We start from the raw sequence: 18320 nt of genomic DNA on the forward strand, positions 1-18320 counted from the left end.
ACCCCTGTTGTTCTATGATGATTATTTCTGAGACACCTTATACTTTTGTGGAAGGTTGGGGAAAAGGAAAAAAAAAAATCTATGACCACAGCATTAAAAAACTTCTATTTGTGCTGTGTTATTTAAATTACTAAAATGTGACTAAACATTTAGCATAAGCTAAAGAAATTATTCCTTATTATTTAAATGCTACAAAATCATTTTTTAAAAAAGTTTGAATTGTGAAATACAAAAAAATAATCTTGTGGAAGAGGCTCCTGGGAAAACGTGTTAAATGTACTTTAATTTCAATACAATGATATAAAACTACTTCAAACATAAAAACTATAAAAATCTCTACTCAAGGACAAACACTGAAAATATACAAACCAAATTCCCTATTAAAACATATTTTGGAAGTAAAAAGCAGAAAATATTGAAATTAAAGGAGTTTGTCACATCAGATACAGAATTGTAAATTATATGAACTATCAAGAATTATAAAATTATTGGCCTGATTGAACAATCCAAGTAAAAAAAAAGTCCTTCTTTAAGCCAAATGGCACAATGCTACCATAAACAATATATAAAAAATTATCAGACAGAAAAATCTTATTTTAAAGATTTTACTACCATTGCTTAACTTTAATCATATTAAATGTTACATTTACTCTCCTTACTCCATTAGAATAATCTCAAAAGGATCTTTATATTAACAGCTGCGATGGAAACATTTCAAAATATGTTTCAAAATATTGTTAATGTTTCTGATGGGTATTGAAAATAACCTACTACCATTCACTAAAATATTGCATGGAAATAATTTTGGTATTTTAGATGTCAGGAACTGATTTCCAATTGCATTATATGATACACTGTTGCATTTAAACATTTTATAAAGGGCTATATGGTTTCTATTTCCTACATTACATAATTTTAAAATGTAAAAATAAAAAAATTAAGTAAAAAATACTTGGAAAAACTTGTTAAACCCCTTTTATTTCAGTAGACAGAAGACTTTTTTCAATGTCCTGGCTGAAAAGGTTCTTGTTGCCATGGAACTGAAAGAAAAAAACCCACAAAGATTTGAGATAAGTTAACGATGCAGACTAACAGTACATAATGGTACAGTGGAAGACGTGAATTAAGTTAGAACTAAAAATATTAGAGTTCAAACTGCACATCTGCCCTTTAATAGCCATGGGATCTTAAAAGTTATTTAAGGCTCTCCATGGAGTACTTTCCTTATCTGTAAAAGAACAATAATCTCTACATCTCTCGCAGATATTCTGGGAGAGTTAAATGGAGTAAAGGATGTAATAATGTGCCTCGCACACAGGGCTCACTTAACCCCTTCTCTTAAGAGTTCCTTTTATGGCACTGAATATAAGCATCAAGACCAAAACATCAAAAAATGGGTCACAGGGATTTTTCAGATGTTTAGAAGGATGTAGTTCCTTGAAGCATGAGAGGTGATCTCTATAGATTATTTGTACTCAGGAAAACTAAATGAGGTGCTTATTGCCTCGTAATATTTTTAGAGTTATTTTTGAATAATACAATAGGTAATTGTTTCTTTTCCTTTATTTTCACTTGACTAATATAACCAAGTAGGTTAACAATTAAAATTTTTGAGAACCAAAGCTGGATTTGATTCCAGAGATATCTTTTTAAGCATCACCAACAGCTTAATTATTAAGAACACGAGGAAGCTCAAACTCTGAGAACCTTTATGAAACAATTACATTCAAGATTTCCTATTTCAGAAATGCAAATTTCTAGTTTAATTCATAGGTTTGCCACATCTACTATGTTTGGTGTGTTTATTATAGCAGCAGCAGTGCGTCAAATTAATCGCAAAGGAAAAGCATAGTCATATACTTCCCCACTTCCACTATTTCTTTCTCCTCTCCTCTACCGTTTTTCTTCTGTTTTAGGTAAACAATTTCCAGTCCTGTTTAAACTCATTTGGTGGGCCACAATGGGAAGGGAAAGATACACAGATAATTACAATGCCATATAATACTCACATGCCTTATCATGTGAGAAAGGCACACAAAAAGTTCTATGGGAGTATGAGAGGAATTCTTACATGAGAGAACAGTAAGAAGTTCAATGTGGCTTGAATACAAAGTTGGAAGTGATGGGAGATGAGGCTACATAAACTGTGAAGGACCCTGCATTTCAAGCTAAAGTATCTGAATTTTATCCTATAAGACATAGTGTCAGTGGCAACTCCAATATAGAGGTGCTGTGATCAGATTTTTTAATTAGAAACAGAACTATGCTAACAAGCTGCTTCTTATCCAATTAGGACCAATGAAAGAATAAATGAACTCAATTTTTTCTACTTACTAATTTGTAAGAGAATCTATTGGGAAACAATTTTTTTATTTTATTATTTTTAAAAGTTTATTTACTTTTAGTAATCTCTATACCCAATGTGGGGCTTGAACTCTCAATCCTAAATCAATCAAGAGTCACATGCTCTTCTAACTGAGCCAGGCAAGGGTTCCAGGAAACGACTTTTTAATTTGAAAGAGCTTATTCTCTTGCATTTGTCTAAGATCTTAAAAGATAGTTAACTTTACTTACAGTACATATTACCTCTGATGGTTGAATATTGGAGTGTTAATGGATAATTGTAGTTTTTGTAGGATTATTAATAATTGTTTTTGGATTTTGCTATATACTGGTAAATATACATTTCAATTTAATTTTAAAAATCTATGTTCTAATTATATTTTACAAATAGAATTGCACTTAAGAGAAAAAATTTCAACTTCTAGTGGCAAGTTACCAAGTTGTTCTTCTCACTTATGCCCAGATATTATATTAGAATACCAAGAGAAAGGTGGCTTTATCGGATTGAAGTTTCTTTTTCAAACTTGGTTTTTCACTCTATTTTTTCTCCATTTATCAAAATAATGTATTTTCATAGTAGGAAATCTAGAAAATATTAAAAACTCTCTCCACAATCCCCCAATTTTATTACCCAGAGGCAGACTAGTTAAAATGTTGTGTATTTCATTTCAGTATTTCTAGGCATTTATTTATACAGTAAATTTATATGACATAGTTTTAAAAACCGTTATTAAAAACTTATTTAGGGGCGCCTGGGTGGCTTAAGTCGGTTAAGCATCTGCCTTCGGCTCGGGTCATGATCCCAGGGTCTTAGGATCGAGCCCCGCGTTGGGCTCCCTGCTCAGCAGGAAGCCTGCTTCTCCCTCTCCCACTCCCCCTGCTTGTGTTCCCTCTCTCACTGTGTCTCTCTCTGTCAAATAAATAAATAAAATCTTTAAAAAAAACAAACAAAAAACTTATTTAAGGGGTGCCTGGGTGGCTCAGTCGGTTAAGCATCTGCCTTCAGCTCAGGTCATGATCCCAGGGTCCTGGGATCCAGCCCCACATTGATCGGGCTGGCTCCCTGCTCAGTGGGGAGGCTGCTTCTCCCTCTCCCTCTGCATCTCCCCCTGCTTGTGTTCTCTGTCAAATAAATTTTAAAAATCTTGAAAAAAACCCACAAACTTATTTAAACCCTGGGATTGTTGCACCGTATTTTGTGGTATGGATTAACTATAATTTACTTGATTACTCCCCAAAGTTGAGTTTTGTTGAAGGACATATTAGTGATATTACCAATTCTTGTTTCAATCTCTGACAACCAGATTCCAATGTGACAACATAATTCAACTCTGCCTAAGATCTGAACAATTCTGCAAGTCTGCACAGAAAAATGACTGCTATAGATCACCTGCTATAAGTTTCATTTACATAAATGGACAAAGAGAGAAAAGTAAAAACTAAATAAAGTGAGCACTAAAACTTATAAAACTCACCATAAGTCCAAGGAACTTCTGGAAGTACACCTGAATCAGGAGGGTAAGGGTATACAGCTTGTGGGAATGGTTGATGGGGAGCATACTGTGAAAAAATCGGCTGCTGAAAATTGTAAGAAACAGGCATTTGAGATTGAAAATACCCATTCACTGGCACAAAGTCATTTGCTTGTGGCTCCCTAGCAAAGGAGCCAAAATATTGAGAGTATAAAATATCAGAATGTGTATTTTGAACAGTACTTGCAATTGCAGTCAACATCCCAGAAGGAGGTGGCTGTATCCCACGATATGTCTGGGTAAGGGAACTGCCGCCGCTACTGCTGTGATGATAAACACACCAAGCGTAGTAAGGATATGAGGTTCCAAATGAATGTGCAGAAGAATTATATACTGGGGTACATGCAGACTGCGGAAGTTCATTCCAACATGCAGCAGCATTCTGAGTTAGGACTTCTGAATTTTCATTATTCTGTTCAGAAACAGAGTATTCTGTTTGATTTACATTACAGGTTATGTTCCCAGATGCTCCAAGAGGTACAGTACTAGGACTCAAGGTATCCTTCATGTATTTTTCTTTTAACTCAGTTTTTGCAGGCTGTGTTTTTACTTGCAGAATAGGAGACTTGTTCTGGATAAATCTGGATTCTGAAGAATTGGTGCATGCAGAATTTTTAATAGATGAATTTAATATTTCATTATCTTGAAGTTCAAAGACAGTGTCATTCATTTCTAAATTGGCAGGGATGTCCCTAACAAAACGGAAAATAGGCTTTGAGAGCACTGATGCATCAGGCAGAGGAGAAGCATCAGTTCCTGGTTTTATTTCTGAGGGAAAAGATTTCTCTGCAGGATTAAGAAATCTCTGTGAAGGCATTTTGTAGTCTTTTGGAAATATGCCATCTACACTTTTTTGTTCACAAATTGCAAAAGAACAATCTTTCTTATCACTCTTTGTTTCAGTAGCACTAAAATTCACATTGCTTTTCTTCATGCTATTTAAGTTTCCCTGTTGTCCAGTGAAGTCTTCCGAAGTATCAGATGAAATATTAGTTAGATCTATTTTGCCCTCTGACTTTGATGTGCAAGTGTCTTTTAAGTTCTTTAAAGGTAATAGTGAGCCAGGTAGTGATCTTTCCACCTCAACCATTTTTGGAGATACATGGTTTCTTTTCAGATTGTCAGATGAAGTTGGTCCTATTACACTTTCACTTTCAGGATGAGTTCTTGTAGTCCTATTAAGTATAACACATACATAAAAACAACTTTATATGTATGGAGTCCCCAAAACTTAATATAAACATGTATTTGAAGTTTTTATTTAGGAGAATTCTTAAGATTTACATTTTCTCTATCAGTAGTATATATGTGTAACTTATTTCCCCAGTTTTATTCCCTTGCTTTGAATTGAGATACTTTCCCTGCTGAATGTGATACACTCCACATTTCAAATGTATTTCCAATACATTTAGAAATATATACAATGTGGTCAATATTATAATTATTTTATGCATTGGACATTTCCTAACAGAGGCTTTTAGAAGGAGGAAACTACATCCAATTTTTTACTATAGTTTTGCATTCATACACTTCCATGATCTTCTTTACTTGTAAATGGCTATATATAACTGACAAAATTACCAAGCTCTGCCCTGCCCCTGCCAAAAGGTCATCTTCTTTTATCAGGAACTACTAAGATATTTTGTCCGTTCAAGGTTGAGAAGAGGAAACACAGACCTCCAAAATATTATGCCAATTATTTATTTGACAGAGAGAGAGAGGGAACACAAGCAAGGGGAGTGGGAAAAGGAAAAGCAGGCTTCCTGTCCCGCCAAGTAGGGAGCCCGATGCAGGGCTCAATCCCAGGACCCTGGGATCATGACCTGAGCCAAAAGCAGACGCTTAATGACTGAGCCACCCTATCATGCCAATTTAATATCCTTGACATTCTTACCTAAATTTAGAGAGTCTCAACCAGGCTGAAGGAAGCATCCACTATGGAAATGTCTAGAGCCAGAGAGTTATAGGTCTCCAGGATGATTATATTTTTTGGTGTCTCATCAAATTCTTTAAATTACGAGTGGAAAAGAACATGTTGAAAAGAAAAAAAGTAATCACTCCTCCCCAGGCAAGAGATATTAATCTTTGGCCTGGAATTTATATATATTTAGTTTCAACTCATGAAACTAAAAGCCCCGTATTTTACTTAATCCAGCCTCTCTAAAAGGTATTTTAAGCGTTTTTTAAATTAAAGATCTTATTTATTTGAGAGAGAGAGAGAGAGAGATGAGAGAGCACACAGAGGGAGAAACAGGCTACCCACTGAGCAGGGAGCCTGACATGGGAGTCCATCTTAGGACCCTGGAATCATGACCTGAGCCGAAGGCAGACTCCTAACCGACTGAGCCCAGGCACCCCTCTAAAAGGCATTGTAGTGACAACCAACAGCATCATCATCCAATCCTGTACAATACTTTGACATTTTGCAGAAAGTACAATTTTGACTCTATCACATTTCCAATGATGTTTCAGTGATGTCTCAACCCTGCACATTGACAGCTGCCTATAGGGTCACTTTTTTATGCATTCTCTTAGAGAATATTCTTCCATGTATCCTGTATTAATCTTTTTTTTTTTAAAGATTTTATTTATTCATCTGAGAGAGAGAGAATGAGAGATAGAGAGCACGAGAGGGAAGAGGGTCAGAGGGAGAAGCAGACTCCCTGCTGAGCAGGGAGCCCGATGTGGGACTCGATCCCGGGACTCCAGGATCATGACCTGAGCCGAAGGCAGTTGCTTAACCAACTGAGCCACCCAGGTGCCCTATCCTGTATTAGTCTTATATTTGGATTCATTCTCCTGATATGTGAGCAGGAAAGTTTGATTCTTTGAGTAGCAAATACCACCTATATTTAGTTACCAAAACTAAGATGATTATAGAACTGGTTTATCCCTTTAAAAGCCTATTCATCTTGGTGCCACTAACACAACTATTCAAAGAGTCTAGAAAAGGATTTTAGAAATGCAGTAAATAAAATGTATAATTAAAGAAGCAGAACCAAGTAAGACAGAAATGAGAATCTTTTTTCTATATTACCCATTTTTTCATAAAATGGAAAAAATTGGACAAAATGAAGCTTGTCATAAATTGAAAATCTTAGAGAGCTAAATGAAATGAGATGGTCAAAATGTCCAGTGGTGCCACTTCATGTCAGAATGAAAAAATACAAACCATGTAGGAAGTTTTTCATAAAAATAATCCAGTTTAAAGAACCAGCCTTTATTTTGAAATCATGTTCCTCCTATATCATGTTGTTAAACATCCTTTTATGAAACTGTAGTATATTTATAATATATGGATGTTGATGAATAAGTCCCCATTTAGTAATATAAGTTAGCAATTTCTATCTTTTTAACCAATTTTGAAATCTGACTGGTCTATAGTACCAAGTTTAAAAAAACTCAATCTAATCACTTGTCATATTATCTCCTTTTTAGCAAACCAGTTAATCCCCATGAATTCTTTCAACAATGTCTGTCAAATATGAATTTTACTTTATTCTATAAAACATCACTATTCTCTAACTTAGTACTACTTCCACCTCTACTCAGAATCTCCTTATCCTTTAAATCATTGAAAAAACACATTTTACACGATTATACCTTCAATACTTACAGAACGAAGTTCAAATTCCTTAAACCTTAAAGCACTGCATAATCTGAAACCTTACTCTCCCCCTCCTAACCCTACTCTTGTCCTCTAAATTACATGTATGATCCAAGAGAGTATATAAATAAATGTTAGCATTGTTCCTTAATATGTGCTTAATTTTGTTTAGTTTGTCTTCAGATAGGGCTGATGGCAACTCTTACCTTGGATGCTTGAATGCTGCCTCTTCTCTGTTGGTTTTTGCGACATCTTTCATGTCAACCTATGTTTAAAAGTTACAAAGAAAACCTACATTGGTAATGGCATAAAATACAATATAAATATTATTTTCACATCACATCAGATACAATTGCTTGTTGTATCATCATCTAAAATGCTCGGTCTAAAACTACATTCATTGGGCGCCTGGGTGGCTTAGTTGGTTAAGCGTTGGCCTTGGGCTCAGGTCATGATCCCGGAGTCCCGGGATCCAGTCCCAATACCTTGGGCTCCCTGCTCAGCAGGGAGTCTGCTTCTCCTTCTGCCCTTCACCCTGCTTGTGTTCTCTCTTACGCGTTCTCTCTCAAATAAATATAAAAAAACCCCTGCATTTATTAATTCTCCCCCCTTCTAAAATCAGTGACTCTGCTGGACTTCCCATATGTCACAAGTGTTTGGAGAGACTTATCTAAAAAGGTATTTTGCAATATTATTTCTATCCTCATCTTTTATAACAAATCTTGGAGTCCATTTATGACTGCTCTTTTATATACATCTATTAAAACCAGTCATTAAGTCCCACTTTTAAATAATTGTCAAATATGGACTTTCTTTTCTTATTCTGTATAACAGCACCCTCTTCTAAGCCCTGGATGACTTGCTACTTCTAATTGTACTCAGAATCTCTACCCTTTAAATCACTGAAAAAACACATTTCACAGGACATTACCTTCAGTATATGCAGAATAAAGTTCAAAGTCCTTGGGCCTATATTTAAGACATTTTTATAATCTGAAACAATATTCCTCTCTATCCTTAGCTTACTGGTATTGTCCACTAAATTAAATTTTTGTTCTAGACTTAATTTTAAACTCATTTCTCAAATAATGTCAATAAACACTGTGTCTTTGTTCATATATTTTCCATAACTTAGATACCCCCTCTTTATTTTAACCTTCATCGGACATTTTTTCCCAATTTAAGGCAAAGCTTTGGTCTGTGCTTTTCACTGAAATTAAAAAATAAACCTTTAATTTTTTTTTTTTTTACTTTTCAATACTTACAACCTTTTTTTTTTTTTTTTAGATATTTATTTATTTGACAGAGAGAGAGAAACAGCGAGAAAGGGAACACAAGCAGGGGGAGTGGGAGAGGGAGAAGCAGGCTTCCCGCAGAGCAGGGAGCCTGAAGCGGGGCTCCATCCCAGGACCCTGGGACCATGACCTGAGCTGAAGGCAGACGCTTAACGACTGAGCCACCGAGGTGCCCTTTACAACACCTTTTTAAGTATTATCCTCATTTTACTCTTGATGTGGCGTACACAACTTGTATCTTATTGGAAGTATGCTTACAAACTGCTTGTTTAGTAAGCATTTTTCTATAAACAGTGAAATAAATGATTGGTTTCCTGGTCTCCAGAACTAGTTTAACAAATACAATTACAGTAACCCAAGAAAAAATTCCTACTTTTCATTTTGCATATAGGATTCTCTTTACTTCTGAACTGAGAATTTCTCAGAAAATTTTAAGAGAAGCCTCTGAGAGTAGGTTAGGTTAGTATGGGCTCTGGAGCTAGACTCCCTGGTTTTACATCTGGGCTCACCCATTTACTAACTCTGTGACCCTGGTAAAGTTATTTAACCTTTCTATACTGTTTTATACCTTTAAATAAGATAATAATTGTACCTACATCATAAAGATTTTGTGAAAGATCAAGAAGTTAATATTTGTGCAATCATTAGAACAGTGCCAGGTACAAAATAAATGTTTTCTATAATTTGTTAAATAAAATGTGTTTATGTAGGACTTCTTGTAACTCCTTCATAATCATCTATTTAAAAATATCTGTCCTAGGGCGCCTGGGTGGCTCAGTTGGTTAAGCGACTGCCTTCGGCTCAGGTCATGATCCTGGAGTCCCAGGATCGAGTCCCACATCGGGCTCCCTGCTGAGCAGGGAGTCTGCTTCTTCCTCTGATCCTCTTCCCTCTCGTGCTGTCTTATCTCTCAAATAAATAAATAAATAAAATCTTTAAAAAAAAATAAAAATATCTGTACTATTTTTCCGTGTGGATGATAATGGTCAAGAACACAGGCTCCATTAGCCAGTTTTAAATATTCACTACATTAAGTATAGCCTTGTTATATAGAAGCTACTTAATAAATTACTAACTTACTCACATTCACATGAATTGGACTATCCCTTAAGAAGTTATATAAATTTATATCCTTCCAAGAAATATCTTCTAAATTTTTAGTTTAAAAATAGACATTTGCAAGGTGTTTCTCATATATAGAATCCTATCATTTTATAGATAATAGGAATTATTTAATCCAATTCTTTTTTTTAAAGTAAGCTCTACATGCATCGTGGGGCTTAAACTCATGACCCCAAAATCAAGAGCTGCATGCTCCGCTGACTAAGCCAGCCAGGTACCCCCCCAATCCAATTCTTTAGTTAGTAAATTCATTTTGCAAGGCAATATTCAAAGCATTTCCAATTTTTACCAATGTGCAAACTACCGGTCTGAAGAGTAGACTTGTTCTAAAAAGTAATACTCACATAGGTTTTGTTTCAAACATTTGTTACCTTTTGTTTTTTACAGCTGGAAACAGTAGTGTTTTTCTCTTGTTCCTGAGAGTCTTCACATTTGTCTGCAGTGATAGATCGTTTTTTAGAGGAATTTGAAACATTTTTCATTATGCACTCTGAAATTGAGGGCACCTTCATAAAAGTACTAGATTTACTGATACTCTTCCTAGGTTTTACATGCATATTCATTTTTTCTTCTCTCTTCAGTTGGAAAGTCTTCTTTCTGTTATGTAGCATTTGGCACAGAATAAAGGAAATGGTTAATTCAGCATTTTTAGCACATATTATCTTCATATGTTCAATAGTTTTCATGACTTTCATAATATGAGCCATTTTCCCTAAATCTTTCTGAGGGGCATCCATTATATTTTTGAGCAGTGTAGAAAACTGATTGTAGTTGTATTCTAACTCCATCATAGTGCTTCCATAATTTATGGATGCTATACATGGCACAAAGTCAATGTATGTAGAAATGGAATACTCAGACTTCTTTATAAGTTTTTTTATTTCGGAAAGTTCTTCAAGTTCTCTTGAGAGCAAATGAAGAGCATATGAGCAATTAACTGCTTCACTATATTTGTAAATAATATCCAGATCTTTCTTAAGTTCAGAAATAGCAGTCTCTATGACCTTCCAAAGGCAATCTGTTGAGTTATCTTTAAGAAATGAAAAAGAAGCCATTTTTTCTTGGCAGCAAACCAGCTCAGGAAGAAGTGACAAATCAAACCAAAGCATACCTCGAAACCTCTGTTTGTCTAGTTTCTTTGCCATTTTGTTTTTAAGAAAGTGAACGGTTTCTGAAAGCATGACAATTTCAATATAGGTTTCAATGGCTGCAGGTTTTAAAATTATGGCCCCATGGTTGTGGTTTTTCACCATGTCCAAAACATTTTCTTCTGTGATAAAAATATTATCAATGTTCTCTTCTTGAAGCATCTGAAAATATTTTCTTAAAATTTCTAGGTGTTCAGTACATCTCAAAGTGAGTTCCTGTAATTTCTCAGAGTCTGCAAATTCAGCCTGATCCAATATTTCACTAATACAACAGATATCTGGGTGCGAAAGCAAAGTACTGTTAAACCTACAGTCTTCTATGTTAACTGTAGCTTTGTTTATTAGATCATCTGTCTTTCTGGAAGCAATTTCAGTATTCTCAAGCCCAATACTGGAAATTTGTTCACTGCTTAAATCTTTAGACAACATATCATATATCTTTTTCAACTTAGAAAAAGCATACTGATTCATTTTGAGTGGCATTTCTTTATCCTTCCTTCCTGAGTATTTTTTGCTGAAAGACTGTCTCCTCTCTTTCCAAACAAGACTTTTTGCAGCATCAAAAAAGATATGTTCCAGACCATAAAGAGATATTTTAATACTTACTGCCTCACTGTTCTTAATAAAATTAACTTTTGAGGAGATCATTTCTATGATAATCCATAAATGGTCTTGTTTTCCTGGATAGGAATCTTTAGGAGAGTCCCCATACATATCAATCAGCTTTAAAGTACTTTTTCTTAAGGTTTCTAGGTCTCCCAAACTATCTCCAATGTTAACTCCACAGGTAAATGGAACAGAAAGAGAAAAGTCAAAGCAATCAGAACAACGTTTCATTATTGCTTCACACTCATTAATCTGTCGTTTGTATTTTAAGAATGCATAGTATGAATTGTTTTCCCTTTTGGTTTCTTCAAACAATTCAATTAATTGATCATGATAGTTCTGCAACTCACAGAACGCATTATATTTTAACCTTCCTTGAAAAGCAGGATAGAAATTGGGTTGTTGTTGAAATCCACGCGGTCTACCAAGCAGCTCACCATACAATGTTTCATCATACCAAAGCAAGCTTCGGAATGTTGGTTCACCTCCTAAGAGCCTTTTTTTGTTTTCAATGAATTGAATAGTTTCCATCATCATTTGGAGTTCTACCAAGGAGTCAACAGCACATGGTTTTAATTTGTGTTTGTAATTATTCCACAGGTGTTGTTCTGCCAATAGTTCTCTTGAAATCAGGATTTGTTCATGAGAACATTCCTGCTCTCTTTCAAAAGCTTCAACAAATGAAGGGAGAATATTTTGACAAGCCTTAGTTTCTTCCTGTAGAATCCGCAAAGATGATGTTTCATCTGCCCTTCTCAAAATTTGAGCTAGCCTAGCTATAAAAGCTGAATGATTAGCTGAGCAATGTTTTTCTTTTAATCCATTCATGTTTGCTGTAGGCTTCTCCTGAGGAGTAGAGGCTTCAGAGGTTTGAGAGTGTATATGTAAAACAGGCCTATGATTCACTCCTATAATGCCTGGTTGGGAATTGCAGGCTATTTCTGAATGCAATGCAGAGTCAGAGTTATTACTAACTTTAACTCCCCCTTCTTTCTCTCTTTTGCTAAGATGATTAGAAACTGGGTTATTCAAAGAGACTGCCTCAGTAATATCTTCAATGCTTGGATGTGAATCAATCATATTATTTTTAATTCTTTTCTCACTTAAGTAGGAGGATTCTTCTAAGATCTTATTCTTTTGAATTTTGTTCTCAGTAGCAATGGATCCTTCAGTCATGCTTTTTTTGTGAAGTGAATCTTTTGCTTTTTCTGCTTGTTTAACTTTCCACATTTTTCTGTCCTGAATGTCTTTCTTTGCCATATGTTTTTTTGAAGAAGAACCCTTTATATTATCTTTTAAGAGCAAAGAACTACCATTGGAAAATAGATTCTTCATTGCATTTTTCCTACAGCTTTTACTTTCTTCAGTTACTAATTTGAGACCCAACTCAGAATTCTCAAGAACATCTGATTCATTTGCATCTATATAGAAGCAATTACTTGAAGAGCATTGTTCTTTTAGAAGTTCCCTTCCACCACATCCTGGCTGACACTGTGGCACATTGGTGGATGTTGCAAAACAATCTATAGAAAAAGTTCTCTGTTTATCCAAGTAAGATTTTGAAGATTCTCCTTCACTATCTGTTATTGTAGTGGTTGGTAACAATTGAGGAACACTGTTACACTTTTTGTGGGTTATAAGAGTTGGATTTAATGGGTCCATAAGGATGTCTCCTGAAATAATGCCTGGTTTGGAGCTCTGAGTGGGAGCTGTCCATTCTTCTATAGGACAATTTACTTCCAGGTTTCTTTTATAACCAGATAAAATAAGGTTATCTGGTTTATAGGTATCAACATTTAAAAAGTGCTTCACATTTGATTCTAAAACTGAAATAACTATGTCAGTTGTTACCTTTGTGTGCGTTATACAAGTTGCATCATAATTTTTGTCTCTGCTAAAACTTATGTTGTTTTCTTTTATGCAATTTAAAGATAACGAATTACTCTTATTTATTATTTTATTAGTCTCAGAATTACTTTCTTTCATTGCATCCTTAATTTTATTATTTGCTGAATGGTTCTCAGGCTTTTCATATTTACTAATGTTAGATAAAAACTTTGTGCCAATTCGATTTTCTTTTTTAGTTAGTTTCTCATCTGGGCAGGATGGGGAAAACAGACACCCGGTTTTTCCAGAAAATGGCTGAAGTTCTGATGATCTTAGACTTTTCATACTACTCTTCTTATAAGCTGATAGACTTGTACTTTGGGCTGTAGAGCACAGGGCTAACTGTGATTCAGGATACTCTTGATCACAAAATTCTCTCACATGAATAGCGGTATGAATTCTGGAGACACTGCTGGCCATATTTTTCTTAGAAAGGCACTCTGTGATTCTCTCTCTCTTTGCTTTGTAAGACTTGTGCTTTGATACATGAGTTAATGATTTATCCACTTCAAATCCCAAAGCTCTTTTCTCTCCTAGCTTGTCATATTTTCTTTTTGACAAAAAATGTTTAGTGGAATAATTTCTTTCAGACACAGAGCTATAACCTTGAAGGTCACAACTTTCCCAGAAATTATTGCGTATTATGGCATATGATTTTGGTAATGGGCCCTTCCTTTTTTCTCCTACTTTAGCTATAAGTTGCAAAGACGTGTGAACTCTCCTATGAGCTTTTTTTAAGTGAAGAACGGCTCTGTCAAGTTTTTTGGAAAGGCGTTTGCTTTTGCATAAAGATGCTTCACTATTTAGAATATCTAGGACACTCCTAATGTGTTTTTCTGACTTTGAAAAGGTTTTAATTCGTCCTTGGGATAATGAAGAAAAACATTCAGATGAGTCTTGACTGGTTAGCCTCCTCTTCTTTCCATAAATTTCATGATGTCTTAAATCCTTATGTGGCGTGTTCTCATCCCTAAAAGGTATATTTGGTTTTCTTTTGCTAATCCTTGATTCTGTGTCCTTTTTACTTTTAGTATTGTTACCATGAGTTTTTGACTTTGTCAAGGAACAACTTGTTTCATTATTTAATGCTGTGACATTAGAGGGTTCAGTAAGCAAAGGTCCACTGTTTTGTTTTTCAGAAGCATGATTACCTTGTGTATTATGATTCACATCAAGAGAAAGTGAGATTTCAGATTTACTCACTAGTCCTGATTCTTGCCTTGTATTACCAAAATCATCTTCACATGGATAATGTGAATTTTCACCAGAACACTGGGAATACATTTCAAATCCTGGCACTTCCCCCTCATCTGTTTCTGGTTCTGTGGCTTTAGTTATGTTTTTGCAAAAGTTATCTTTCAATGCAGGGGATTCAAAAGTGGGACTGAATCCTGGCATAAATATATTAGTGATTTTCACTTGTAAATCTGGAAGTAAAATTGGATTGAAGAGCTCTTTGTCTTTTTGTGTAGAGGAGTAAGAACAATTACTTTCCTCAGAGTCATGTTGATCATTATTCTCCCTTCCTCTGGAGGTTTTCAAAACTTCCCTCTCCCCATTATTGCCTCCCAACAGACCTTCCCAATCAATACGAGACTTTAGAGCCTCATATAAGGCCCCAAATTCTTCATACAGAACATTTCTATGGCCAGGAGTATCTTGTTCAATTAGAAAAACATCACCACACTGTTCTGATCCCACTTCAATATTATTTTCCAATTCAAAACTATGAAGAACTGAGCTGTCACTTACTGACTGATGAAATGAGTCACGTAATTTATTGTTATCCATATCCATTTCACAATCAGAAACCTTATGTTGTACTAACAAACCAAAATCTAGACTCTCAGAACAAGTTTGTTTAATCTGGTATCTTTGGTGATCTTCATGATTTGTGCCTAATGTAGGCATCACATCCCCAGCTATCTGTACTGCAGCATTTGAGGCTACATGCACTGAAGATGCTGCAATTTGGGGAGATGTTGTGGGAGCCAAATGCTCTACACTTCTACCTGTATTTTGAGTATCTTTTTGTTTTATGGCAGTGATAGTATCTTCATTTTCTAAAAATGTAGTTTCTGTTGATACATATCTTTTCCCCCAAGTCAAATTAAATGTACAAAATTCTTCAGAACTCAGCATTTCTACGTTGTTGTAATTTTTGTTTTCCCTTCTTTCATCTATATTGGCATAATTTTTGTTTGTATTAAAACCCTGCTTCTCATCTTCATATATATCTACTCTGTTTTCTGTAGACAAAGCAATGTCTTCCTCTTTAGGCTCATTTTCATTTTCTTTATCATTATCTCCTTGTTCTTTGAGATCAGTATTCAGGTGTGTATCATTGTACAACTCTGCACTACAGAACAGAGTATGACCTTGACCTTTATCAGCATCTTGAAAAGTTTCTCTGCAGTCTCTTTGCATGTTCTCCAATGACACTGGATCATTCTCATTTTTCCTATGGACACATATATGTTCTCCAGCTATGCTGCAATCTGAATTGTCACGAGTTGTTTCAATGTCATGAGATGAAGTAACTCTATCAATTGGCAGTTCTTTGGCCTGGGGAATGTCATTTTCTTCCTGGAAAGCATTAGTCATAATGCTAACACAGTTTTGATTTGGTTTTTCCAATTTTAGTTCCATTAGTTTTTGAGAAACTGCAAAACTTGTATGAATGTTATCTTCATACTCCAAAGAGGGTTGAGGATGCTTTTGTGAAATTTCCACTCTTGGAGTAAGATTGCTTTGTAATTCCAATGCTAGATGATCTAGCTCATATTTATCCTTTGTGGTAGATGCGGAAGATTTTGGTATTTCTAATTCTTGGGTAATTGATATTTGATCACAATTTTTTCCAAAAGAATACAGACTCTCATTCTCTTTGTATTCTTGGCACAAAGAAATGTAATTATCTACTGGACTGATTTTTGCTTCATTAGTAAAATCAATTTCCTTCCACAAAATTTGCTTTTCTCCATGTTTGTAATTATCTTCTGGGCCAGTGAAGTCTCTCATTTTTCCAATATTTTGAATGTATCCATGTATGCTTTCTTTCCTTTGGAGAGGAAAAACTGTAGACATTTGCTGACCAGTCTGATATACAGTTTCTAAATTAGAAGACCATGATTCCTGAGAAATGCGACTACTGTATCCTTTTGTACAAGTATTCACTGATTCATAAGAGTTATGTGGTTCACCTTTTTCTTCAGTTGAAAGTGGGATGTTGCTTCTCTGTTGGGATCTCTGGACTTCTTCCTCACTGTGTTTTTGGTTCTCAACTTCTGAAACTACATTTGGCAAACATATTGGAAAGGAAAAATTGTCTTGGCCTTTACACTGTCCTGCCATGGTAATTTTATTGGGAGTTGTATAATCATTGTTCTTAGAGCCCAAGTTGTGAGCCTGTGACTGTGAATCATCAAAAGAAATTTTGAAGCAAGGGGCGTCCAAACAATTAGTAAGAAGAGAATGATCACCAGGCACAACTTCAGATGAGGAGGCAGAATTATTTGGCATAGATGATAGGTTTATTTCTAAACTCTTCTCAAGTGGCAAAATCTCATTTAAGCCTGTACTATTACTATGTTTTCCTATGCTTTCTTCTCTCCTCATCAGTCTTGGATCTTTAATGAGTTTTGAAGTAATAACTGTGCTTGAGCCAGTATTGTTATGAAGGGGAAAAGCAGCAGAAAGACCATTTAAAACATTTTTAAGCTGTGTCAAATTTAACATGAGGTCCCCATTAACACTTTTTCTGGTATCACTGGGAAAAAATGAAAGACCTGAATCATATATATGTACTTCAGAAGTGTCTCTACATTCTGCTAAATTGTGCTCCATCTGTCCACTGTATGTTTCATGTACAGAAATGTTTCCATTTTGCACATTTCCATAGGAATTAGAAATATTTGCATTGGAAGGATTTATCTCTGAATTTAGGGCCCTGCAAGAACAGTTTTCCTGAACAAATGGATCTACAGGTTTCCTGAAATGCTCAAAGATGACAGTAGCATCTTTTCCTTTTCCAATTCTTTTGGCCACTGTACAGTTATTCAGAGAGCATGTTCTTTCTGTGGAAATAATAAAAAAAATAAGAAAAAAATAGGAAGGAAAAGGGTTTCTACATTGAACTCTTAATATAAGTAAGCTGTGTCACAACTGGTTTTAGCTGAAAGTTCATTATGATTATGATTAAAGTAGGTCTCATCAGAAAAAGCAAGGAGAGAAGAGGATGAGTGATAAACCAATAAAATAGAAATGATGCAACATGGAACTCTGTCCTGGACCCCTTAATAAAAAAAGTATTTACCATAAAAATTTGAATTCTGACAAATACAAAGAAAGAGAAAAATTAAAAAGGAGTAAAAGCATGTTGCTGAAAGACATTTCTTATATTAATTCCCTATATTCATATACTTAATAACAGAATCTACATATTAATAGGCAAAAGTGTTTCCCTTTTATCTACTGTTACCTTGCTTCTTTTCTCTGTCAGAAGACAACAAAAACAGAAAGAAAAGGGGAACCAGTTGGGAAACAGAGGAGAAAAGTACAAAAAGGTTCCATAAAATCCTTCTCAGGAGGGGCGCCTGGGTGGCTCAGTTGGTTAAGCGACTGCCTTCGGCTCAGGTCATGATCCTGGAGTTCCGGGATCGAGTCCCACATCGGGCTTCCTGCTCAGCAGGGAGTCTGCTTCTCCCTCTGACCCTCTTCCCTCTCGTGCTTTCTATCTCTCATTCTCTCTCTCTCTCTCAAATAAATAAATAAAATCTTA

General features: G+C 35.2%; 1 protein-coding gene across 7 annotated transcripts in view; it reads right to left on the reverse strand.

The window, feature by feature from the left end:
- Nucleotides 1–958: 958 nt before the first annotated feature.
- The window catches only part of TEX15 (testis expressed 15, meiosis and synapsis associated), a 90818-nt gene continuing 73456 nt past the window's right edge, over nucleotides 959–18320 (reverse strand). For all 7 annotated transcript variants that reach the window (XM_073902416.1, XM_073902420.1, XM_073902418.1 and 4 more), the window contains 4 exons: nucleotides 10271–17616; nucleotides 7689–7747; nucleotides 3819–5050; nucleotides 959–1040 (listed from right to left, as the gene is read on the reverse strand). In XM_073902416.1, coding sequence (XP_073758517.1) covers nucleotides 1003–1040; nucleotides 3819–5050; nucleotides 7689–7747; nucleotides 10271–17616 — 8675 coding nt within the window. In that variant the 3' untranslated portion in view covers nucleotides 959–1002. The remainder of the gene's footprint in view (nucleotides 1041–3818; nucleotides 5051–7688; nucleotides 7748–10270; nucleotides 17617–18320) is intronic.

The sequence above is a fragment of the Callorhinus ursinus genome, unplaced genomic scaffold (genome assembly GCF_003265705.2).
Source record: "Callorhinus ursinus isolate GAN/ISIS: 27379988/994484 unplaced genomic scaffold, GSC_fseal_2.0 scaffold17, whole genome shotgun sequence".
Taxonomy (NCBI): Eukaryota; Metazoa; Chordata; class Mammalia; order Carnivora; family Otariidae; genus Callorhinus; species Callorhinus ursinus.